This window comes from Pinus tabuliformis, chromosome 4_1 (assembly GCF_031772625.1).
Source record: "Pinus tabuliformis cultivar Carrire ecotype Pingquan chromosome 4_1, CPIR1, whole genome shotgun sequence".
NCBI classification, from domain to species: domain Eukaryota; kingdom Viridiplantae; phylum Streptophyta; class Pinopsida; order Pinales; family Pinaceae; genus Pinus; species Pinus tabuliformis.
This window is the reverse complement of record NC_142303.1, coordinates 214,267,828-214,293,459: the sequence shown is the minus strand read 5'-3', so window position 1 is coordinate 214,293,459 and position 25,632 is coordinate 214,267,828. Positions and strand designations below refer to the sequence as shown.

The following is a 25,632-nucleotide window of genomic DNA, read 5'->3' as shown; positions in this document are numbered from 1 at the left end:
CATCCTCTTGCCAAACCTCCAACCCTAGAAAGTAATGCATCAACCCCATATTGGTCATATCAAACTCTGAAGCAAGATCTCTCTTGCAGTGTTGGACGAGTCTATCCTCTCCTGTAATAAACAAATCATCCACATACAAACCTAGAATGAGTGGATCGTCACCAACCATAATAAAATAGAGGTTCAGATCAACATCACTCTTTTGGAAACCCATCTGCTGCAACTTGCAAGTAGGCACCTATCCTCTCGTCCCATGCCCTCGACGCCTGCTTCAGTCCATACAAGGCTTTTTTAAGCTTGCACACATGAGAATCCCTCCCATGCACCTCAAAGCCGTGTGGTTGTTCAATGTACACCTCCTCCTATATAATGCCATTGAGAAAGGCGGTCTTCACATCCCTTTGGTGAATCCTCCAACCCATCTCAGTTGTTATAGATATGACTGCTCTAATGAAAGTATAATGAGCAACTGGTGCGAAGGTCTCCTCATAGTCAACTCCCTCTACCTGTGAGAACCCCCGCGCCACAAAACGAGCTTTGAACTTCTCCACACTGCCATTTGCAGCATGTTTGATCTTGTAGAGCCACCTAGAAGTCACCACTGACTTTCCCTCAAGTCGTGACACTACCTCCCAGACATCATTCTTCATGATGGAGGCATACTCCACCATGGCATCTCCCTAGATCTCCTGACTGGCGGCCTCCTCAAAACTAGCTGGCTTTGTCTCTACAACATTTGTCACAAAGCCACCCAACCTCTCTAGTGGTCTTCTCTCCCTCATTGACCACTTGAGTTTCCCCACAACCTCTCGAGCCTCCTTCAGGGTCTCACGAAGCCATCTTGGCTTCCTCTTCCCTGTAGTAGCCTCCTTTGTTGGTTTTGAAGAAGCCTCAACTGCGACCTCACCTCTCGACGAGGAAGGATCTGCTATGATCAATAGAGATCCTGCAACTGACGATCTTACATCAGGTGATACTGGAGTCTGAGACCTTGTCACTATAAAAGTAGATGACCCTCCTAATCTTGGTGTACCACTTGATGCTCCTGAAACTTGTTGTGTGGCCCCTTGTTGAGGAGCTTGCTGCTCTACCTTATCAACCTCTTGAGACCTCCTTAAGGCCCTCTCCTCCTCAAATCTCACATCCTGCCTTTGGACAACCTTCCTTTGTGCAGGAATGTATATACGATAGTCCCTGCTAGTCTCACTGTAACCCACTACGATACCCTTCTCTGCAGTGGGTTCCAACCTTGTCCTCTTCTCCTTAGGGACGTGTGAATATGTAAGGCACCTAAGGATCTTGATGTGCCCAACCTTTGGCTTCTTTTCGGTGAACACCTTCTTGGGAGTCTTGCTTCCCAAGACTCTGTGTGGGCTCTTGTTATGCAAATACACTGCAATGTTACATACCTCGACCCATAAGAAGAAAGGTAATCTCTGGTCATACAACATAGCCCTAGATGATCCTACTATGGCCCTATTCTTCCTATCTACCACCCGATTTTGTTGGGTGTTATAAGGCACAATGTACTCCCTCTTGATGCCCACACTCTTACAAAACTCCTTCATCTCCATGGAGGTATACTCACCCCCATTATTTGATCTCAACCTCTTGAAGACCTCATCCTTGGATACCTGTGTGATCCTGGTGAGGTCAAGAATACCGCAACTCGACGGTCACTGCTTGGGAAAGGTGTCTTGGTGTACTTTCCCAAAGCACACCCCCTGCACACATCATGATGATCAGTGCTGAACTCCAGTAATCTTGTAACCATCTCCCTCAGCATCCTGAAAGCTCCATGGTGCAAGTGGGCCATCCTCCTGTGCCATAGCTCACACAACTCACTACTGTTGGTTTGTGCCACCAAGGCTCTAATAGGCTGAAACATAAACCTATATAGCCTCCCACTCCGGGCTCCAATAGGTCTAGCATGCTCAACACTAGATCCCCTGGGATATATCAACACTTGTCCCTTTTGGAACAACACCTCATAACCCTTGTCCTCCAGGCTAAAGACTGATATCAAGCTCTTCTTCATCCCTAGAACATAAAGAACATCTGTCACCGAGGTAAAGACTCCCTATGAAATGATACTGTTCCCAGTCTTGTTGCTTTGACCTCGGAGTTATCTCCAAGTGCAACCTCTAAGTCAATGTCCTTCTTTGGGAGACTCGAACAGTGCTCCCTCACACCAGTCATATGGCAGGATGCCCCACTGTCAATGAACCATGCACGGGAAGATGTAACATGAGTAGCTAAACTCACCACCAAGGCAAACTTAGTGTCAAATTTGGAGGTGAACTCGTCCACCTCTGTTGAAGCTGCAACTCCCTGTTTCTTCTTATTCTACTTATTGGGACACTGAACAACATAGTGACCCATCTTCTCACAAGCAAAGTATTTCACTTTGCTCATATCCTTCTCCTTCACCTTCTACCAATGTTATTAGAACCAAACCGGAACCAGTGAACTGGCCGGTCCGACCGTTTTTGGCCCAAGACCAGTTCAAACTAGAATTGGCTGGTTTGGTATCGAACTGACCAATTCAGGACTGGTTTTGTTCTATTTGTCCCTTCCCAGGTCAACGTCAAAAAAACTACCTTTTTTGATTTTTTGATTTTTTCAATTGGTTGGCCCACTTCTAATTCTCCCCTAGGCCAACCTAATATTCAAGCCTATGGTCCTCAGCCTAATATTCAAGCCTATGGTCCTATTATTGCTATGCATTTCATGGTAATGTTAAATTCTTAAAGTAAAAGTGACATTCTCCTTAATCTTTCATTTCCATCATTTTACTTAAATTTTTAACATTACCATGAAATGACTCAGGATGTTTGAGAGTGGTTCCAACCTCGTTGGATTTCATACGGAGAAAGTAGAATTTTAGATTTCACTCAAAATCTAACAGACTTAACAATTTTTCAGGATATCAGGATTGCGGGGATTGCAACATTTCCATTGGATTTTGTCATGTACGAGGGTAAGGAACTAGTATTTAATAAAGAACACCAATCCCTCTATGTACTTTGATGTTAGTGGCAATGGTTGTCGAACTCCTCTCTCATGACTCTACGAAAAATGTACCCATCACTAAAACAAAATCTTGACTTGACATGCGTGCGCTTTTTCAATCTTATTTTAATGCTTAGAGGGCTATATTGATGAATCATGATAAAGATCCTAGTATAGGCAATGATCGCAGACTTGGATGGTACTCATTCTTCAAATAAGGATGAGGAGGATGATCAAGGTGATGATTCTGATGATGACATTGGCAATTAGCACTTATAGGCTATAGTTGTAGTATTGTAGACTGTAGTATCATACTATCATGTTGTTTTGGACTATAAAGGCCTTTTAGAGCCTGTTGCTTGATGTTTTTTGTTCAACGATGTTTTGCACAAGGTTTTTCGGTTTGATCACTGATTCAGTTCTGATAACATTTCTTTCTACCTCCCCTTCTCCTGGTTTTCTCCACTAGAAGACCCCTTCATGGCCTTCTTCTTCTTGCCCTTCGCCACAAGAGCAACATTCTCCTCAACTCCCCCACCACTCTTGTTGCCGGCCTTGGCACTCCTCCTGGATGAAATGATTCCACACCCTCCTCTAGTCTAGAAAGTACTCTCTGGCACAAATGCCATGTATGAATCCATTTGATTTCTCGGTGAACCCATCTAAGGCAATCCTAACCAACTAGCCCTTTGGGATAACCTCTCCCACGACAACCAACTCATCCTTCACCTGTGTGATCCTGGTGAGGTATGAGGTCACACTGTTACTCTTGGTCATCTTGGTGTTTCTTAGCTTTTGCCTCAACATCATCTTCCTGTTCTCATTAGAACTTTGGTGTAATGTGACAAGAGACTCCCACATCTCATAGGCAAACTTCATTCCTGTCACATGAGGGAATATATGATCTTTGATGGTGTCAAGGATGATCCTCTTTGCTTTTACATTCTTCTTGTTGAACTCACTCAACTGAACAAGATCTGTAGGAGGTTGTACAAGACTCTCCACAATGTCCCATACCTCCAACTCCTCAAACAAAAGCGCCATTCTCTCCTTCCAAGGGCCAAAATTATCAGCCCCTGTCAATCTGTCCTCTACCCTCAACCCTGTTGCCATGACCTTCACAACCAACAAAATGGAGCAACTCTGTGAACTAGGAACCTTCCTCCCTCTCAACTACTGAAGTCTTTGGGATTCTGGCAAGGTCTATAAATTTTGTTCACTGTTATTAGAAGTTTAAGCTTGCTGGCCTTTTTATCAGCTGTGATAAAATCTTAATTCTGAGCTACCTGTATCTGATACCATGTAGAAAAATGTGAATGATCTGCACCCTTACCCAGTCTACAAGTATTGCATATGTTAATGAAACCCAACCCACATGTTTTGGTAGACTAACATAATTTTTCATGCATTCACTTGAAACAATAAAGAGTGCATCTACTGAAAGACTTTACACAACTGATACTAGGAAGATTTTCAAGCATACACACACTTCAACACTATGATTTTTGATCAAAACGACCTTGGAAAAACCCCATAGCCTCTTGAGGAAAACCAGTTTGAGGAAGGCTTTTATTGCATATAAGTGAATTAATTACACAACAAAGCAAAGTACTTATCTCTCCTTTGTTTTATATGATGTCACAGTCAGGTTGTTGTGGGTAAGAGTCTTCACACAATAAAAAATATGACTGATATTCTCAAAATATATGCAGCTTGTTACCTGTGGGTAGTGTATATAGGAGAATATTTTCCCCCTAGATGGTCCTCAACCATTAGCCAACAACCCCTTGCAGCGTCTAGATAGCTCGATGTGCCATTTTCTCCACCACCTGAGCCATCCATGTGGTCCCTGGCCCATATGTTATGAATGTATGTTTGAAGGTGGGCCTCTCGACCCCAATGGTATGAATTTTCATTGGTTTGGTTGAGTAATTTTGTTTACTTTTCATGGGCACTTTTAGGCATGGATTGTTGAGGGGATTTGGCGGAAAGAGTGGGTTAGGTCTGTATTCTTGTCTCTCCCTGATTTCGTGGTTACCTTTGTATCCTAGTCCCGTGGGATCTCCTTTACTGACCATTAGCTTTACGGATGGCACTACATGGAAAATCCCGATTTTGGTTGCGTGATTCTATTTCTGATACCACCTACATTAATCCCTTTCCACTCATTTTGGCCCCATTCATCTCTTTCCCCATCCGGGTCCACATAAGGTTAGCCTCCCCCTCCCCTTGTCCACACTTTGGGTCGGGCTTGGAACGATGCCTGGAAGGTTGATGCAACTAAAAAGAAAAGAAAAAGCATAATTTGGCCACTCTCAACAGGAAATGTACTACAAAGTGCAAAAGATGGCTGGGACATACAAATTTAGCACTTGGGAAAAAGCCAAACATGAGCTCTACCCCTTATCCATGGCCATCATCCTAGCTCCTATGGGCCCTAGATGAGTCCCCTCCATCATTATGGAACCCATGATTGTCCCAACCCTTGGTGGGCGATGAACTGCCTCACCTTAAGGGGGTATCCACTGCTATATATTACACATCATGCTCTCATCTCCTAGGGCCCGGAGCAGTTATGAAGAAAAATCCATCAAAGGCAAAAAGACATATGAAGAAGGGATGAAAAACAAGGGTCGGGGTAACTCATGTACCACGATTTTCTCCCTCTTACACTCATATACCCAGGTGTGGGCTTACCCTATTATAGCTACCCTTGTTCCATGACATGTGGTCTGAATGTTTCCCCTCATCACCACTCCATTCCATTACTATATCATTTGCCACCTGCCACTTGAGGAATGTACCATGGACATGTCACCCCCTTTAAAGGTTGAAACCACCTAATAGGGTCCTTGATTAACCCCTTATTGAGCTTGGAGACACTTGTACATGCCAAAGACCACTATGGAAGGGCATGCCACCATGAAGTGCCCTATTGATCCCATGACTTGTAAGCTCTTTTACTTGATTACTCTAATGATTTGTTGTATTGGAGGGAAAGGGGACACATTGGATTTTATGCAGGATTGCAGGTGGGTTTCCATTTGGGGCTTGGTCTCCCTATACGGGGTCTTGGCCCTCCAGAGGGCCACATTGACACTTGTAGGGTGAGTGTTGAGAGCTGTGGGCCTCCACCATAGCAGACAGTACTTCATGGATCCCCGACACCACTAATTGATTGCTCGTGTTCCACCTTTTGGATGAGGATGATGCACCTGGTTCACTATGCCCAGTCGAGTCCTCACTTGCACCATACACTTGGCAGATGTTCCAGGATCTCGAAGATGTTTCCTGCTGCAGAGGGAGGGTTGACATCATCATCCTAGCTCTTACAAATGGTCTATAGGCATTTTCGACCCACTTGGATACCCATGAGGATGTCCTTATGCCCCCACACCCACTTGGGAGCACCACAGGTTCTTGCTTGGAAAACAAGGGGCCAACCCCTTGTCCACTATGTTTGGAGTCCATTTTCACATCATGGCACCCCTTGGACTTCATTAGGCCTTCTCAGAGGCCCAACGACTCACTATATTGATCATTCTGCCCTCTTGAGAGGCTAATTATTCTTATTATGGAGCTATTTGGTGGGCTTGTCACCAAAAATATTGTTATTATGCACATTATTTTATTTTAGGGGTTCAATTAAGCCAATTTAGCTAAATCAAATTCATTAGAGTGTATAAATAGAATTGAGATGATTCATTTTGATCATTATCACTTGGATTGAGTTATTTACTCTTTTGAAATTTTCACTATCCCTTTTGGAGGACGAGTTTCGATATTATGGATGAATTTTGATGTTTGGATATCTCTCGTCTTGGAGCTTCATTATTGGCATAATTTGATGATTGGATATACTCTTTTATACATGTAAGTACTCTTTTAATGCTTATTCTTGTCATTTACTTTTGTCACATGAATGTTGTTGGGATTTACAAGTCTGAAATTTACTACTGCTCTATATGAAATTGTGGAAAATTTTGCTCTTTATAGCGTTGCATCATGTCATGGGCCATGTATAAATGGGTGAATGTTCCTAGAGATAATTTATGTTAAATACATCTCGATAAGTCATCTTTTATTGCAAATCGAAGTATAAATTTTTTGCAGCAGCTGTTCTCATGCTATAAATGGCATGCGAAGTTGTTGAAGGCCTCCTTGATTGGGTGAATTCTTCCCAAACCATATATTCTCCTTGATTCCATCTCTCCCAAAGGACAAGGCACTAATCCTCCATTGGTGATCATTTTCAATGATTATTCTTTTCACCTCCCTATTTTTCTAGGCCTAACCTACAAAGGGCACCTAGGGCATCAATTATCTCACAATCTAGCCATCCAAACACTTCAATTTTTGGTCCACAATTGCACTGAGGTTTGCTCTAGTGGCCCTCCAAATTTGAAGCAATTCCGATGGTGGGATCTCGAGATAAATTTTGTTCTTTATAGCGTTGCATCATGTCATGGGCCATGTATATTGCAAACCGAATTATAACTTTTTTGCAGCAACTGTTCTCATGCTATAAATGGCATGCGAAGTTGTTGAAGGCCTCCTTGATTGGGTGAATTCTTCCCAAACCATAAATTCTCCTTGATTCCATCTCTCCCAAAGGACAAGGCACTAATCCTCCATTGGTGATCATTTTCAACGATTATTCTTTTCACCTCCCTATTTTTCTAGGCCTAACCTACATAGGGCACCTAGGGCATCAATTATCTCAAAATCTAGCCATCCAAGCATTTCAATTTTTGGTCCACAATTGCACTAAGGTTTGCTCTAGAGGCCCTCCAAATTTGAAGCAATTCTGATGGTGGGATCTCGAGATATAGCAAGCCCTAGCTCAAAGACCATTTCTTGCCCTAGGTTTCCCTTGGCTAGTGTCCTCGTTAGGATCATTGAATTCAAATCTCAAAGAAAAATTGTCCTTTTGGTCCTCTTCTCCTCACTAGTTAGGTCAAGCCACTCATTGGGTGATCCACTCCATACACTTGACCTAATTTTGGGTGGTCCCACAACCTATTGATGCCAATTCCACAAAGATCACACAAAGGCCAATTCTCCATAAGGATTTCTAGGCCTAGGAATCGTGTTTGCACTATATATTCTCAAACCCTAGCCTTGAGAATCCTCTTAGCCCTTCCTAGAGAGCATATCACCTTGCTTCCCGAGCAAGAAAACCATATAATTGAGTCTCTCTTATGAATACGCATTAGGAATCACTCCTTGCCCTCTCATTTTTCCCTTCATCTAGTGATTCCCCTTTATACTAGGTCCCCTCCCATCGGTGAAAGTCCGTAAAGAGCAGGGAGCTTTAACTGAGGTGGCAGTGGGCTATTGGTCCATTGTCGCCCTTGACCTAGTAGTTGCTCTATAGGATCCCTTGCTAGGACCCCTGCTAGTTTGAGTGGTAACACAACTGAACCCTGACATCTTCATCAATCTCTGACCAAAACAGAAGTGAACTCCTCCCAGAAAGTCGGGTCACACAGTCTGCTCATAATGCCTAAAAAAATCAACAAAATCCCAAAACTTGCGCTGGCTCAGAGTGAAATTCATAACAATATTGTGCTGGTGTATCTCACTAAAAAGAAAAAGCCGTTGGTTACTTAGCCTAGTAACCAACACTTTCTTCCTCTGTCATGCAACTGTGCATTGCCCCGAAAAACTGGCCCGAAAAGCTTGGATTCTTTGCCACGCAACTGTAGGAACTCGAGCTGGAATCCTTGCTTGTTATGTCTTTTTCCCTTATTCTAGCAATGTCTCAGTCTCCTTCCTCCCTTTTGCTCTTTCTTCTCAATAACTCTCATGAGATAATAGGCAAAATGATGGTCTCTTTTCCCTTTTGTTTGCTTGAGGGAAAACCCTATGAATAGAGGGCCGAGATTTAATCTTGAGATCTTAGATTGGAGGGCTAAGATTAATTCCCAAGATTTGGACCCCGCATACATTGGTCCTGTCTTTAAGTGACTTCCTAGTACTTTATAATGTCTTTTCTCCTTAGTCACTTTTCTCTCATAAAGTGAACTTTAAACCATAAAGGCACTTTAATTTTAAAAAAATATGACATGTGCTTTTAACTCATGAAGTGATTTTATAACACAAATCATTTTAATAATAAAGTACAAAATACATAATACATCAAAAGTACATTTCTCCTGGTGACTTAATTATAACACCTCAAGTCCACCACAAAAGTTATTAAAGTGTCTTCCTAGGCCTAGAGACCAATGACCGTAGGAAACACTTCCTTGGTACCCTCCTTAAATTTTCAGCAAGGCCAAGACCAAAAAATTGCCACAAAGATCCAAGTCAAGAATGTAACTAGCTTCGGTCTTCATATTTGTACTTGGCAAAAGAAAAATTATTAGTAAAGAAAATGACTTATTAAAGCATGGGTTTCATGCTTGGGTCAATGTTTTCTAGGTCAAAGCCCCCATTGAGGGCTCCTAGGTTTTGTCTTGAGTCATTGTCATTATTATTAGACCCTTCTTGGGCTTTTGTATCATGTAAAAGGAATTATTTTTGAGTCAAAAAGATAATTTGTCACCTCCACACCAAGTCAGCCCTGCCCTCAACAAGTTGGCCTAGATTAGGGCAATTCGACCTCACAAGAAGCCTATATGTTGAGCAACTCGACTTCATTTGGAGAGCATCATTAACAAGTTTGATCTCTAAGAAGTAATAGTTAGAAAAGAGTGCAAATTTGTTGGAGAAGGAGAGGATGGGAAGAAGAAAATTGAGTTTTTGGGCCACCTTTCTCTCACACGTGTGAAGATACTACACTGAAGCTGGGGCTGAAATTTTGTTTCTGTTGCAGGGTCGAAGTTTTGAAGCTGGGGGACAAAAAATCTACTATTGGGGCCGAAATTCTGAACCGAAGCTACACCTTGAAGCATTGACACTTGGAAGGACAAGAAAAGGACATCTACAAGGAGGAAGGGCTGACTTGGTGGTAGAGGCGGTCTTTGTCTAGATCTAGAAGTCTGGAAGTGTCTCATCTTGATTTGGATTTGCTGAAGGAAGAGTTCTTGATTGGGTTTTCCCCTTCTAGGGGTTTTGCCCTGGCTGTGCACCTACATCTTATGTCTCTTGTTCTTGTGATCTTCACTCACATATAATTTGGTAATTGCTTGATGAAAGATAAACTAAATAAGAAGCAAAAGAAGGCAACATAATTTACAAGTAATTATCAAGAAAGAGGAATCAAACCCTAAATCCTACTAGCATTGATTTCTCAACATGGTATCAGAGCTAAGGCTGAAGAAGGTTGGAGATCACTTTGTTGGCTTGAAAGAAAAGGTTACTCCCTTTATGACAAGCTATTTGAAGATGGGATTCAATATTGTAAGAATCGCAGGAAGTTGGATTGGAAGGATCATCTACAACTTATGTAAGAAAGTCAAAAGCGAAGGGTTCTTGGTTGTACTTACCGGTACTCTTGATGATGACAATGCATGGATCATTGATAGTGGAGCATCAAGGCATATGACATGAGAAAGTGGACAACTTCATACTCTATCAAATGAACAATCATCTCATGCAATGGAGCTAGGAGACAACAAAAATTATGTAGTCAAGGGCCTCGGATCTACGTCATTGAAGCTGGAAAATGGAGCAAAGCTACACCTCAACAATATACTCTATGTTCTAGGTTTGAAAAAGAATTTACTTTCAATTTCTTGTTTAGAGGATAAAGGAGATAGGGTTGCCTTTGTAGATGGTAAAGTTTTGGTTTGGGGAAAGGATTCAAGCACTGAAAAAGCAAAAGTTATTGGAGTTCGTGAAGGAAGACTATGTAGAGTTCTAACACCATCTCCTCAAGCCCTAGTTCACATGGAGATCAATCCTATCGAACCATGGCATCGATATGGTCATATACATTACAAAATAATTCCCTCTCTCAATCAAATGGTAAATGGCATCCCTAACATCAAGGAAGATCGTGAAGGAGTATGTAAGGGATGTGCTTTAGGAAAGAATACAAGGAAGCCTTTTATGAGCAGTGATACAAGATCTAAGGAAATATTAGACCTCATTCATTACCTCGTTCATTCCGATGTGTGTGGGCCTATGTCTAACAAATCTCTTGGAGGCCATCTTTATTATGTGGCCTTCATTGATGATTGCTCTAGAAAGACATGGCTCTACCTTCTCAAGGCAAAGGACAAGGTATTTGAAAAGTTTAAAGAATTTAGATCTGAAGCGGAGACCTTGACTGAAAGAAAGATAAAGACTTTGAGATCCGACAATGGTGGGGAATACACTTGAGAAGAACTAATTGCATATTATAAAGAAGCAGGTATTAAGAGGGAGCTCATTGTTCCCTATAATCAACAGAATGGAGTTGCAGAAAGGAAAAATAGAACAATTGAAGAATGTATATGAACTATGATATTTGATCAAGATCTACCAAAGTTTCTATTGGGAGAAGTAGCAACGACAACAATATATATACAAAATAGAAGTCCTCATAGAATCCTTGAGAATATAACACCTAAAAAAGCATTCATAGGGAAGAAGGCATGTGTGGACCATCTCAGAATCTTTGGGTGTCCCGCATACATCCATGTTCCATAGGACAAGCGGAAGAAACTAGATTCCACAAACATTAAGGGGATCTTTGTTGGCTACAATCTTTCTTCAAAAGCATATAGAATCTACATCAAGGAAGGAAGACAAATTGAAGTAATCAGGGATGTTATATTCGATGAGAATCATGCCTACAAAAGATTCAAAGACATTTCAATTGATTCTGATGATGAAGATATTCCACTATTTGAAGAAAAAGAGCCTCATGATAAGACAACTACAAACCAAGAAGAAGAAGAAGAAGGACCAAGTGAGCCGATTCAACCCGTGATCATATCCGAAAGAAGAAAGAGACCAAATTGATTAAAAGCTACTCTTGAAGATGCCTAAGGACATGGAGCTACTAAAGGAATGTTTAGAGAAAGCAAAAGACCAAAGAGATATTCAGGATATGCAACACATATGACAAAATTGATAGAAGTTGAAACGACTATATTTGAAGAAGCTGCTCATCAAGAAGAATGGAAGAAGGCAATGCAAGAAGGATATCAATCCATCTTGGAGAATGGGCTTTGGGAAATTGTTCCTAGACCAAGTGACAAATCGGTTGTCACTTCAAAATGGATTTACAAAATCAAACATGCTATTGATGGAAGCATAGACAAATACAAAGCTAGATTCATTGCAAGGGGTTTCTCACAAAAGGAAGGCATAGACTATGAAGAAACCTTTGCTCCTACTACCAAGTATACTACTATAAGATCTTTGGTTTCGCTAGCTGCTACTATGGGATGGAATATTCATCAAATGGATGTCAAAACAACATTTCTAAATGGAACCATTGATGAAGAAGTATACATTGAACAACCGGAAGGTTTCAAAATAAATAGCAAAGATACACATGTTTGCAGACTCAAGAAAGCCCTATACGGCTTGAAGTAAATTTCTAGGACATGGTATGCAAGGATGGATGCATATCTCTTAAGAACTGGGTTTGTCAAAAGTTTTGCAGATCCAAATATCTACAAAGGTGGTGAACAATGAACCAATTATTATACTTCTATATGTGGATGTTTTGTTTATTACAGGTGTGGAGTGCATAATACAAGAATGCAAGAAGATACTGGTAGATGAATTCGAAATGAAAGATCTGGGACTTATGCACTATTACTTAGGTTTGGAAGTCTGGCAAAAACTCGGAGAGATATATTTGGGTCAATGTAAATACATAATAGAGATATTGCTGAGATTCGGTATGATGGTTAAAAGCTAGGCTTTGTAACTTTCGGAGAGATGCCACAAAAGCTTTGCATGTGAGTAGAAAACAAGATAGAAAACCCAAATTTTATCTCTCCTTTGACTTCGGCTCTCTTTCTTCTCGATTAGGCACAAAAATCGATGGATGATGTGATGTGTGAATGTGTGTCTCCAAGAGGTCAAGTTGACTTGTATATATAGCTGTCCAGGAGGGTCAAATAGCTGCCACATAGGCCGACTTGGTCTTGTGTTGACACTTTGGCTCAAAATAAAAATTCTTTTTCTTTTTCGTACAAAAGTCCAAATGGGACATGACTTAAATACATGTTTTTGACTCATAATAAATTCTCGTTGATTCTTTTGACTCTATAATCATGAAGAACATGCTTTGACTAAAAATAAAATAATTATAATGAATATAATAAAATGTCAATGATAAAAGTTACATCTTTATTACATTATGAAGACCGACACTAGTTATATTTTCAACATGAGGGACCTTGTAATGCTTGGGATCTATCATCTTAACCAATCTGAACGGTGTTAAACTTTACCTGGTTTCTCTAAAGTCTTCTCCCTTATGCCTGGGCAAGCAAGAACAAAGATACCAGAATTGGAGAGAGAGGCTGCACTTGTGAGGGTGATTTTCGTGAGGGTAGCTTGTTTTATGAACCCTCTTGACCATTTCTATCTCATTGGAGTTATCTTTTCCATGATGGGTGCACTTTCCTAGGTGGATGCTTTAATGCTAAAATGGTAGAGTGCTTTAGTGATGGTGGTTACACTTGGTGCTGCACACATTACTTCACTGACTTAGTGCATCTATGATGTTTGTTATGTCCTTTTGGTTAGCTGAATTAGTGGAAGAGTGATTCCTTTCATCAATGAGCACTAGTGGGGTGCGTTAATGAAGGAAATTACCCTCTCTTATAATGGGGGTGCACTTATTGAGGTTGACATGGTTAAGTTTAATGCACTAGTAATTACGTATTACTCTTCTTCGTCTATAAGAGAAGAAGAGGGAAATTAGCTTAGTGGTATATGTGAGTAATCTGGATGGATCATTGACAAAATAAAGGGAAGTGGCTAGGTGAGGTTGAAGACATCTTAGGTTACTGCAAAACATACAAATTGCTGTTGTAAAACTGTTGCTATGGAACATTGCTGCATAAGTGTTGTTGCAGAACATACAAAATGCTGCTGTAGAACTGTTGAATGGATCATTGAGAAAATAAAAGGAAATGGCTAGGTGAGGTTGAAGAAGTCCTAAGTTGCTGGCAAACTTACAAAATGCTGTTATGGAACTGTTGCTATGGAACATTGCTGCATAAGTGTAGTTGCAGAACATGCAAAATGCTGCTATAGAACTGTTGCCGTGGAACAGTGTTGTAGAAGCATTGCTACAGAACCCTATGTAATATGGAGAGACCATTGAAAGGAGATTGACAATGAGTTGGAGGAAGCTGTGGAACTAATAAATGGCAGTTAAAACAAAGGAGATTGACATTGAGTTGGAGGAAGCTGTGGAACTAATAAATGGTAGTTAAAACTTAAAAGTTGGGGAACATGCCCAACAACCTCCAAGGGATCATGTGCTAGTTGGGACTGTAAATACCTATAAAAGATACAATGGTTTGAGGTTATGTTGAGAGTTGGAGGCCAGTGGTCTTCCAACTGACCATGAAACATTAGTAACTGTTATCCACCAAAAGTGGGTGTTCCCTAGGAGAGACATTTCTCCTATACATCTCTTCCAGCCGGCAGCCAACAACCCTTGAGAGCCACTTTATAGCCGATATGATGTGCCGTTTATATCTCGGCCATATGCATCAATTATATGCTTCCTATTACCCACCATAAAGTGGGGACCCCTAGGAGAGCTTCCTTCCTAGTCATCTTCTTCAGCGGGCAGCCAGCAACCCTTGGGAGCTACCTCATAGCCAATGTGATGTGCCACTTTATCTCCGCTCCCTGCATCAATTGTATGCTTCCTCACCCATCTGTCGAGAACACATGTTAGAAGGTGGGAAATCCAACCCAAAAGATATGTTTTTCATTGTGCAATCAGGTGCCTATGCTTGTTTTTCATTGGTCACTTTGGGCATGGATTGGTGGGTAACTTGGAAGGAGGAAGAATTTGACCATGGTTTTGTTCCCTCACCTTAAATGGGGGTTTAATCCTCAATCCTAGTATCGTGGCATCTCCCATATTGGCCTATGGCTTTAGGAAGGGCACTACTTGGGAAACCTCGATTTTGGTAGTGTGGTCCCGTTTTCCTGTTTCACATTTTTCACTCCTCTCCACACATTACAAGCTCTATTTCATCATCTTCCTTGTTTGGGTCCACATGACCACTGGGTCCACAAGGCACTGGCACACTCTCCTCCCCTTGTCCACAAATCTGGGTTGAGCCTAGATATGTTGCCTCGAAGGTTGATGCAGCGAAAAGAAAGTTAAAAGCACATCATGGCCACAAGCACGGAACAAAAGAAAAAGAATATTATAAAAATGCAAAAGACGTCTGGGACATTAAATATAGCACGTAGGCAAAACCCAAACATGAGCTCTACCCTTTATCATGGTCATCACCCTGGTTCCTAGGGCCCATGAGTGCCCCCACATCATTAAGGAACCCATGTATGTCCCAACCCTTGGTGGGCAATGAACTGCCCCACCTTAAGGGGGTAATCACTGCTTTACATCATTCACAACATGCTCTCATTTCCTGAAACCTCGAGCAGTAATACAAAGAAAAAAAAGGCAAAAGGAAAATAATGAGGGGTGGAAAAATAAAGGCTGGGGTAATTCATGTATCCCCAATTGCTCCCTCCTACGTATATACCCAATATGTGGACATCCCTCATCATTGTTATCCTTGTACCCATGGCATTTGACCTTGAGATTCCTATTTCCCCATCCATTTCATCATCATTCATATGCCACCTACACCTAATAGGGTTGTTTATTAACCACTCCTACCTAGGGAGGTAACACTATTACGAGATTAAAGCCCTAAATTTGGAAGAGAAGCCCCATATGAAGTCTCAATGTGCCCTTGATTAACAAGCTTGATTCACTTAGATGCACTAATGAATTATTGTACCTAATGGTGAGTATGCAGCATTGGACATTATATGTGACTTGCAGGTGGTTTCATCATGGTCTGGGCAACTTAATTAGGGCCCAAGTCTACTAGAGGAGCATATGACACCCTCCAAGTGAAGCGCTGAGAGATGTGGGACTCCTATACTTGCAGAGCATCATTACTTCACTCCATGGGCACCTACAACACCACAACAATCTGCACTTTGCTTCATATTATTCACAAGATGACGCACTTGGACCAGCATGCCCTTAGCTAGCTTAGCAGTATATACGGGTTTTGGCAGCTGAGCTAAGGCCTAGATGAGGTTTGTCTCGCTATTGAGACTTGGGAGGGTTAGCACCATCCTCTAAGCCCTCAATGTTGTAGTAGATATAGGCTATTCTTCCTCTAGGAGACCCATGAAACCCATTTTGTGCGCCAAACACAAAACTAGGGTCCACTTGATGATTTGCATGCATGTTTAGTGGCCAAATCCTAGTAGATCATTTTTGGAGCCCTCTCAACTCATTCTGGCACAGAGAGAGCTCAACACATGCCTCCAAGAGGCCCACGTAGTGATGACGTCAACATTTTGGCCCTCTTGTGGGTTTATCTTTATGATTTTTCATTGGCTATATGGTTGGCTTCTAACCACAATTAGTTTTCCCTCTATTTGACAACTAATAAGGGGCTTCTAGGCTAAATTAGACTTGATAGATCATGTATAGATAGATGAGAGCTCATTTGAGCTTCTCATTATAAGCACACTTGGATTCGATCTCTAGAGGTGGTTTCACACTTGTTTCTTTGACTATTGGAGACTCTTGTGGATGCATTTCAATGTATGGAACTAATTCACACTTCTTCTTTGGAGCTACTTCCTGAGTTTTGGATGGATATATTGCATGTCATCTTGTAAGTACTTAATTTTGTTGGAATTTTTCTCTTGAACTTTTGTTTAATGTATGGAATTGCTATCTCTAGAATGTGCTAATTGTGCCTTAATTATTAAAAATTAATTTTGAAAGGCTTTCGAGTAGAGTATTGCATGTGTTATTCAGTGTATGGCGTGTAATGAATGATCCTAGTGGAGGAAAATCTTTGAACTCTCCTTGAACTCTATAAAGTGGGTAAATGCTCAAACTTGGTACCTAGGGCATCATTTTTGAGCCTCCTTAGAGACGATTTAGTTTATCTTGAACATCCTAAGATTCCATATGCCCAAAGGACAAGGCACTAGTCCAAGTCCTTGATAGTCAAACCTTTTTCTTCCCCATAATTTCTCTCTCTGAAAATTCAGTGCTCTTAATGTAGGACGACCAACTAGGCTTAGAGCGAAATTCTTAAGGAGTGGTTTTGTGGGAAATTGAGAGCCTAAACATCGAGTCTTGTGTCTTGGCGACAAGACCTCCATGTTTGGTGGGCATCCACTTAGTTTTCATCCATAAAATTTCTAGCCCTAGCTATAGCCTTAAGAGGGAAACCCTAGCTAGCTTTTCCTCAACTTGGGGACTTCTTTGAGGGTTGTATCCACTTAGTACTTGGTGAAGTATATCATAAGAAGCCCTTTCTCCTTGTTGCCTTGATCTCGGGAGTGCCACCATCCACGATTATTCACAAAATCCTAGGTCTTGTGCAATTCATCTCTAGGTCTCTTAAAGGGAGAAAAGTACCTTTTGAAGCATTGTATCATAATCTTGAGCTTTCCTTGAGAGGTCCTAATCCATGGCCTTGCACCTTAAACCCTAAAATATCTATCAAACGTGATTATTTTCCCAATGGGAATCCTCCCATTGTTGAAAGTCCGTAAATAGCAGGGGACCTTGGTTGTGGTGACAGTGGGTCATTGCCCCATTGTTAGCACTTAGTCTAGCTCTTTTTCCTATGGGCTTTCCCTCACTAGGGCCTGCTAGATTTTGTGGTAACACTTCCTTGCCCATTTGTCAAGAGCATGTGTTGGAAGGTGGGCTTCTGATCAAAAGGTACTTTATTCATTATGCAATCAAGTGCTTATGCTTGTTTGTATTTGGGCATGGAAGAAAGAAGGGTCTTGACTATAGTTTTGTTCCCTCACCTTAAATGGGGGGTTAATTTTCTATCCTAGTCCAGTGGGACCTCCTCAAATGGCCTATGGGTTTAGGAAGGGGCATTGCTTGGGAAGCCATGATTGAGATAGCGTAGCTCCATATATCCTTATTCCATACTTACCACTTTCCATCTTACATTATGAGCCCCTATTCTACCTCCCTTCCTTGGGTCAACTGACCATTGGTTCATTGGGATTTGGCACTCAAACATTCTCATACCTTGGGTAGCGCTTGGAAATGCACCCCAGGAGGTTGATGCAGCTAAAAGAAAAAGAAAAGAACATATGATGGCCACAAGAATAGCAAAAGAAGAATCAAAATGTAAAAGATGGTCAAGATTACAAATTAGCACGTGGGCAAAATCCAAGCATGAGCTCTACCTCTATCATATGGCCATCACCCTGTTCCTAGGTCATTGTTGCCGTATCTCACAAAAGACAAGGAACTCTTTCATGCGATGAACTGCCCTATCCTAAAAGGGGTAATAACTACTATACATCATACAAAGCAAGCTCTCATTCCTCGAGCTACGAGCAGTAATAGAAGAAAAATTCAAGAAAAAGTAGAAGGCAATATAGAGGGGTGGAAAAACAGAGGCCGAGGTAACTCATGCATCCACGATTGCTCCCTCAAATCTATACACCCAGGATGAGCTATTCCAACATAGTTGGTCCCTTTAATCATGGCACTTGGCCATCGAGTTCTTTCCCCCTTCGTTCCATTATTATTCACATGGCACCTATCAATTAAAGGGTGGACTAAGGACATGTCACTTCTCTTTTGGGGGATGGGAACACCTAATAAGGTCGTCTATTAACCACTCCTACCTAGCGAGGTAACACCATTATGAGACTAAGGCCCCAATTTGGGAAGAGAAGCCACATATGAAGTGTTATTATGCCCATTTCTTTCAAGCTTGGTTCACTTAAACGCAATAATGATTAATTTACCTAATGATGAAAGTCGCAACACCGGATATTATATGTGATTGGCAGATGGTTTTATCTATGGGTTTTAACAACTTAAATGGGGTCCATGTCCTCGAGAGGGACATATTGACACCAATAGGTGAATGCGTTGAGAGCAATGTTGCAGGAAGCATCCCCCCCCGGTTCCAAGGCTCGAAGCGCGTCCCGTGCGGATGCGTCCAGGAAGCGTCCCCGGAAGCACGCTTCCAAAGTTCGGAAGCGCGCTTCCGCCTGTTTTGGACGCTTCCTGGACGCTTCCACCTGTTTTGGACGCTTCCTGGACGCTTCCTAGATGCTTCCGCCTGTTTGGGATGTTTGTTTTGAGTATAAATGCATATATATATATATATATATATATATATATATATATATATATATATATATATAGCAGAGGCTTCGCTTCCTAGATTTTTGGAAAATGACGCTTCCGCGTCCCCGCTTCCAAAAAACGTCCCCACTTCATGCAACATTGGTTGAGAGCCATGGGACTTCAAATAATTGTAGAGCATCAATCATAGCCATGGGCACCTTCAACACCCACAGCTTCTGCACTTTGCCCTATATTATTCATGGGATGATGCACTTGGACCAATTTGCCACCGGTCGACTTAGCATATATATATAGGATGTGGCAGTTGATCCAGGGCCTAGATGAGGTTGGTCTCATGTGTTTAGACATGGGAGGGCTAGCACCATCTTCAGTGCCCTCAACATTGGAGCAGAGATAGAGATTTTGTCACTTGGAGACCCATGAGACCCAGTTTTGTGCCCCAAACCCACATTTGGGGGCCACAAGATGATTTGCACTGAGATACAGGGGCCAACCCCTACTAGATCTTGATTTTAGAGGCCCTTGTCATGGCACCAAAAGGCCAGACCGTCAACTTCCTATCAACCCACACAAGCATGACGTCAACATTTCGGCTACCATTTATGGAGATAAAGTTAAATTTGTAAAAGCTACTAGGTCAACTTGTGACCTATGCCTTTTATTTTATTACTAGAAGGGCCTGTAGGCTAAAATAGGTTATGTTAGAACACATATATATTGGAGAGACGTCATTTGATCTCTCATCATCATCACACTTGGAATTTCGGTATCATAGAGGAACTCACTTCTCCCTTGTGGATGAACTAGAATCCATGGGTGCATTTTGATATTTGGAGTTAGTCTTGGATATTTTTTGGAGCTACTCTTTGGTATAATGAAAGGAATTCTTGCATGTTGTCTTGTAAGTGCCCCAATTTGTTGAAGATATATTATTCTATGTCTAATATATGGAATTATTGATTCTAGGTCATGCAAAATTGTGCACTAATTTATTTAAAATTAATTAATGTTGCTATCTAGATGAATATTGCATGCATTACTCACGTATAACATGTATTGAATAGTCCTAGTGGTGAACTCATTGAAGCTCTCCCATAAAAATCCATTTTTCCATTGAGTGGGTAAATGCTTGAAATTTTCTTGCAAGGGCATCAAATTTCGATCTCCTTAGGAACAAGTATGTCTATCCTAAATCATCATTCACTCCATTTTCCCCAGGGGCAAGGCACTGGTCAAGTTGTTTGGTGGTCATCTCTTTAATCATTTTTCTTTGCTTTAAATTTTTTGGTCCTTTCAAGGCTAGGGTAAAGTACTAGTGCTTAGGGAGAAATTCTAGGGAAGAGGTATTTTGGTGGTTGGACAACCTAAACATCAAGAGGATAGGTTTGCCACAAAAATTATCATTTTGTTGGGCATCCACTTGAATTTCATCCATAAATTCTCTTGCCATAGGTGTTTGCCTTAAGAGGGAAACCCTATTTTTTCTTCCCTCAACTTAAGGACTTCTTGAAGGTTTCATGAGTCTTGGCTTAATTAACATACATTGTAAGAAACCTTTTCTCCTTGCCTTGACCTTGAGTTACTCCAACACTTGTCAAATCAATGCATGAATTGTTTCCTTGTGAAGCCTTGAAACAAAATTGTGTCTTTCTTGAAGACCTCCTAGCGAGATCATTTAATACTCTAACCCTAGAATACCTATTATAAGTGATTTCTTTCCTACTGGGAGTCTTCTCATCGATGAAAGTTTATAAAGAGCAGGGGGTTTTGGCTGTGGTGACAGTGGGCCACTACCCCATTGTTGCTTATAGGTCTAGTTTATACCTTGTAGGGTTTCCCTCTACAAGGCTTGCTAGATTTTGTGGCAACAATAACATTGTGTAGATATTGGTTGGCTGTTATTGGAGGTAGACATGAAGGAGAAGGGTAGAAGAACGTTTCTCAAGAGGCCAAAGGAGAGATTGAGTAGGGTTATTACAAATCCATTATCTTCTATATTTCAGCTGTAACTGTCTTTCTATTGAGTTGACCATGCCCACTCCTTCATTTGTACTTCATTGTTGTTCTCCATGACCCTATGCTCAGATTAAGGGGGATGTTGAAATGGTGGTGTGCAATCTTCTTTTGTGGTTACTTGTTATGGCTAAGAGCTCTCATTATTGTAATACTAGGTTATGGTTTAACAGCTGACCTATTCAACACTATTTTATTATATTGTGGGTGGTTATGGCGGATCTAGTATTTATATGGATCAATAACCCCTTTATGGGGGGGAGGCTCCCCACCTCATAAGTTGTGTATAAATACACAACCCATCCCTCATTTGTATAACACATTCATTTATTAGTGATTAATTCTTGAGCCTATGGGCACCTACATCTTGTGTTTCTATTGCTCAAGTGTCCATCTTCTCCTCTTTATGTATTTATGGTTTATGCTGATTTAGGGTTTGCTGGTTGGTTCCATTTGATCCCTGTTTATCTCTAGTGATCTTGATTCTCAACACAAGTCGTTAAGTAGCAATTTTAGTAATTTGGTGCCCCATATAACCCTGCACACTCCACAGATGGTCTCCATTCTATAGGTTCCTTTGTTTGGCTTCCCTATAATAGAGATATAGAACTGGTTCAGAGTTGGTGGCAGCTTTCCTTATGCAATGAACAGTTTGCAATCAAATAATTTATTATTTCCAGTTAGCGCTTTTTCTACTTTTATATTTGGAATGTTGACATAGTGGGACTCCAGAAATAAAAACATTCATTAGTTCAGCTAGCTCATCCACTAATGGGAAACCTGCTGCCACCCCACAACTCATTCCACATGTCTGCCTTGTCACTTCCAATTTTGAACCACCTATCTTTCAAATAACTTTTTAATTGTATATGTCCTGATCCATTTTGTATACAGGCCTGATAAAATTCTGTGATCAAAACTATGCATTGTGTAGTGAAGTTTGGGGAACATTATGTGGATGACATTATTATGGGTTGCAATCAAGCCAGCGATTCCAGCCTTTTGATTATCGTTAATATGGGTCTTATGTAGTTCAAGCTTTGACTTGCTTAAGGTGTAATTTCTTGAATACTTGATGGTAAAGAAACATATTAGTTATGGTTATAAATACCTCCTAAAATTCTTAGACTTGTTCTTTTTTATAAAAGGAAACGTGTTTCATAAACCATATTAAAATGTAATGTCAACTTATTAGTATGATCATATGCCTTGTGCATTTCCATGTTATCCAAAATTTGGACTATGACTTGCATTGGAATAAGTGTTACTATAGATATGCTGTTTGATAGCTTTGCTGTCTTAAACCTCTCAGTCTTATCAGTACTTTGGATCATGCTTTCTAACACAACGCTTTACTGTTTCATTGTAATGCTCTTGACAAATTATAATAATTAGTACAACTTTGGGTGACCTTTTCTATAATATTCATTTCCTTTTTATGTATTTTCTTCTTATAAGTATTGTAATTTTTTTTTCTTTGAAGCTGCATAACTCTTTTTTTCAGTAGCATCGTTTTTCTTATAGGCAAAAAGAGGATTTCATTGGCTTTGTGTTTTTGTTGTATTGTAGCCTTGTCGAACAATACCACGGCCCTTAACTCCAAGCAGCCTGTTGGATTCCATATGTTGGTCAATATCTGAGCCAACATCTACTGCTTGTGTTTATATGGATAGTTTGGGGAACACACTTCTAGAAAATGGATCAGACATGGATGCAAATGGAAGGGCTTCCATGTTCTTTGATGCACGTGATGATGGAAGACATTCTGAAGCCCTTAGTGGCATTTCAGAGGATGAAGTTTTAACTCAACCAATGAGAGAGAGGTGAGGTTTAAAAATATGTTTTGATTATATGATATGCTTTATCTTCTCCAATACTCACTTTGGCCTTACTCAAGGGATCTAATTATGACAATTCTTCTCCAAAGCTGTTTGTTTGTGTAGTTTAAGCATTTGGTTTTGCAAAACTATTTGTGTAACTGATGCCTGCTGAAAATATCCTTTGTTGCAGTGAGAAACGAGAGGTAATTTACAAGGGTGCATTTTTGACAATATTGTTTCCAATTGACCGATTTGGAGAGATGGGTCCATCAGCGAGGACTTTCTTCAGTGAGAAAGGCTTCACACGTTTGCAGATTTTAGACCATATCTACTCTTTTTACCAGGTCTGTAAAGTTATCTATATTGATGTGCGTATCTATAGAACAAGCATGTTTTCTTATATGCTGACATGATAAAATACATATGAAATGAATGTGTATTGGACACCATGAGATTGGCCAACTACAGTTGATTTCCATAAAACTAGCCAGTTGACACCATACATCGATTGATGATGTTTATCATCTTCATTTTATTCAGCTGACTTGACATGACGTAACTAGAGCAATATTCCCAGTGAAGGAATTCAATCCTAATTAATTCTTTGTTTTTTATTATAATATTCAACATATTGACTTCATTAACTTCAGCATCGATTTCGCGGCACATATTGTTTGAATTGTGGAGCATGCCTTCCTCAGCAGGCATACTTTTGAACTTGAAATTTTGTTGCTTGACGTTGATGATGAGGATTTCATGACCCTTGAGGCCTTGCTTTGTGCTGTGTATGCTGATGTGTTTATAATTTATCCTAATTTATAGCCTACTCAAATCAAAGCAAAGCTTCAGTGGCTTCCTCAGGTTTGCATCTTTTAGACTTTTCATATTATTCTAGTTTCCATTAATTATGGCCTATACAAGGATGCGTTGTGTTACTAATATGAGTTTAACCCTTAAAGGTGGGTCATCTATTTCAATTGGGTTGGCTCTCATCAACTTGTCCCTGTTGTGTGTCATCCTTGCTAGTCTCTTTGTCCTATCATCTACATGATTCTCCTGGAATGCTGCTTCCCAGCTGCTCATTTCTAGTGATGTTCCCTTCCTTACGTGACTAAATACCTCACAATGGTGTAGGAAGTGCTGTTCGATCTCCCTACTTTTCCTGCTCTCCCATTCCTCTTTATGTTCCTTCTATCTTTCTATCTCACTTTGTACCTAGTTCTTGTTTGGGACAATACCTGCCTTCATGGGATGTTTATTTTCAGGTTATTCTTGATTTCCTATTTCACCTTTCTAGTTGAGGTTTCCTTTGTAATATTGCTGTATTTTTGAAGTGTTCTTTGCGATTTGTTTTCCCTGTAGGGGGAGATTACCATGATAAATCTTTTGATGATATTGGGTTGAATTTTAGCAGGAAAACTTGTCACCAGATGAAATAGAAGTAGCAATTCATACAGATTCAAAGCACAAATCCCTGTAGGGGGAGATTACCATGATAAATCTTTTGATGATATTGGGTTGAATTTTAGCAGGAAAACTTGTCACCAGATGAAATAGAAGTAGCAATTCATACAGATTCAAAGCACGCAGATCGCCTTAGACTTCTATATGCCAGCAACGAAGCATTAGATCTTGGTTATGTCCCAGTAAAGAGGAGTGAATTCCTTGGAAGCCGAAGGAGTTTTGAAGCTTTGAAACGAGTTGGCAGGGAGAACACTGGCCAGGTATATGAATTATGGCTTGGAGCATAATTTGCAGATTGTAAAACAAAGACTTCTTCTGTATTGTATGGTGACTGTATCCTTTATGAGGGCATACAGAAGGCTTTATTTCTTCCCAAGAAATAATGCGAAGGTTTAAAAGATTAAAGCAAAAGAATAAGCAGATTGTTTGTATCATTAGCTATTTGTGTTATCATCTGTATAGAATTTTTAAGCAGCGAAGATAAATTTCATCCTGTGAATAGCATAACCTTTGGAGTTGTAACGTGAATGGGGATGCATTTCATCATATCATGGGGGTGGCCTTATCCTTAATGTCTTCTGAATCTGAACTTGTCAGGCGTGGTAAAAGCAGATGATTCACATCAAAAGGCTTTTCACAAAATGGTTCCACCTCCATAATAATTAGGAGTTGAAGTGAGTGTAGACCATTTCAACTATTTTGCATTGGCATTGGTTTTTTCTAATGTTGCCACTTGAGCACAGCTGGGTCCAGTTTCTCCGTTCTGTTATTTTTTAATTCTAAAATTATGCTTCCACTATATTGCAAAGTTCAGGTTTTTGTCTCTCTTACTCGTTTTCTTATGGTTGAAATTGTTCTATCATTTGACTTGTGTGTATTGCCTGTGTAAAATTGTTCCAGCAAGGTTTCAACGTTTGTGGGTGTGGGTGTTGGTGTGGGGAAGTGATTTTTGAAAATCAGGTTCCTTGGGCTGCATGCCACATGTATATAAATATGAAATATGTAGCCATTAATAAAATAGAGCTGAGAAAAAGTAAAACAAGAAAACTTAATATACAATAA

The 25,632-nt window shown here is 40.5% G+C and overlaps 1 protein-coding gene across 4 annotated transcripts in view; it reads left to right on the top strand.

The window, feature by feature from the left end:
* LOC149174994 (uncharacterized) overlaps positions 1-25,312 on the top strand; it is a 66,933-nt gene extending 41,621 nt beyond the window's left edge. For 2 of the 4 annotated variants that reach the window (XM_089419474.1, XM_089419472.1), the window contains 3 exons: positions 22,856-23,109; positions 23,297-23,450; positions 24,636-25,312. In XM_089419474.1, coding sequence (XP_089275600.1) covers positions 22,856-23,109; positions 23,297-23,450; positions 24,636-24,857 — 630 coding nt within the window. In that variant the 3' untranslated portion in view covers positions 24,858-25,312. Of the gene's footprint in view, positions 1-22,855; positions 23,110-23,296; positions 23,451-24,520 lie in introns of all 4 variants that reach the window. The other 2 variants (XM_089419473.1, XM_089419475.1) reach the window with 2 other exon arrangements.
* The last annotated feature ends 320 nt before the right edge of the window (positions 25,313-25,632 follow it).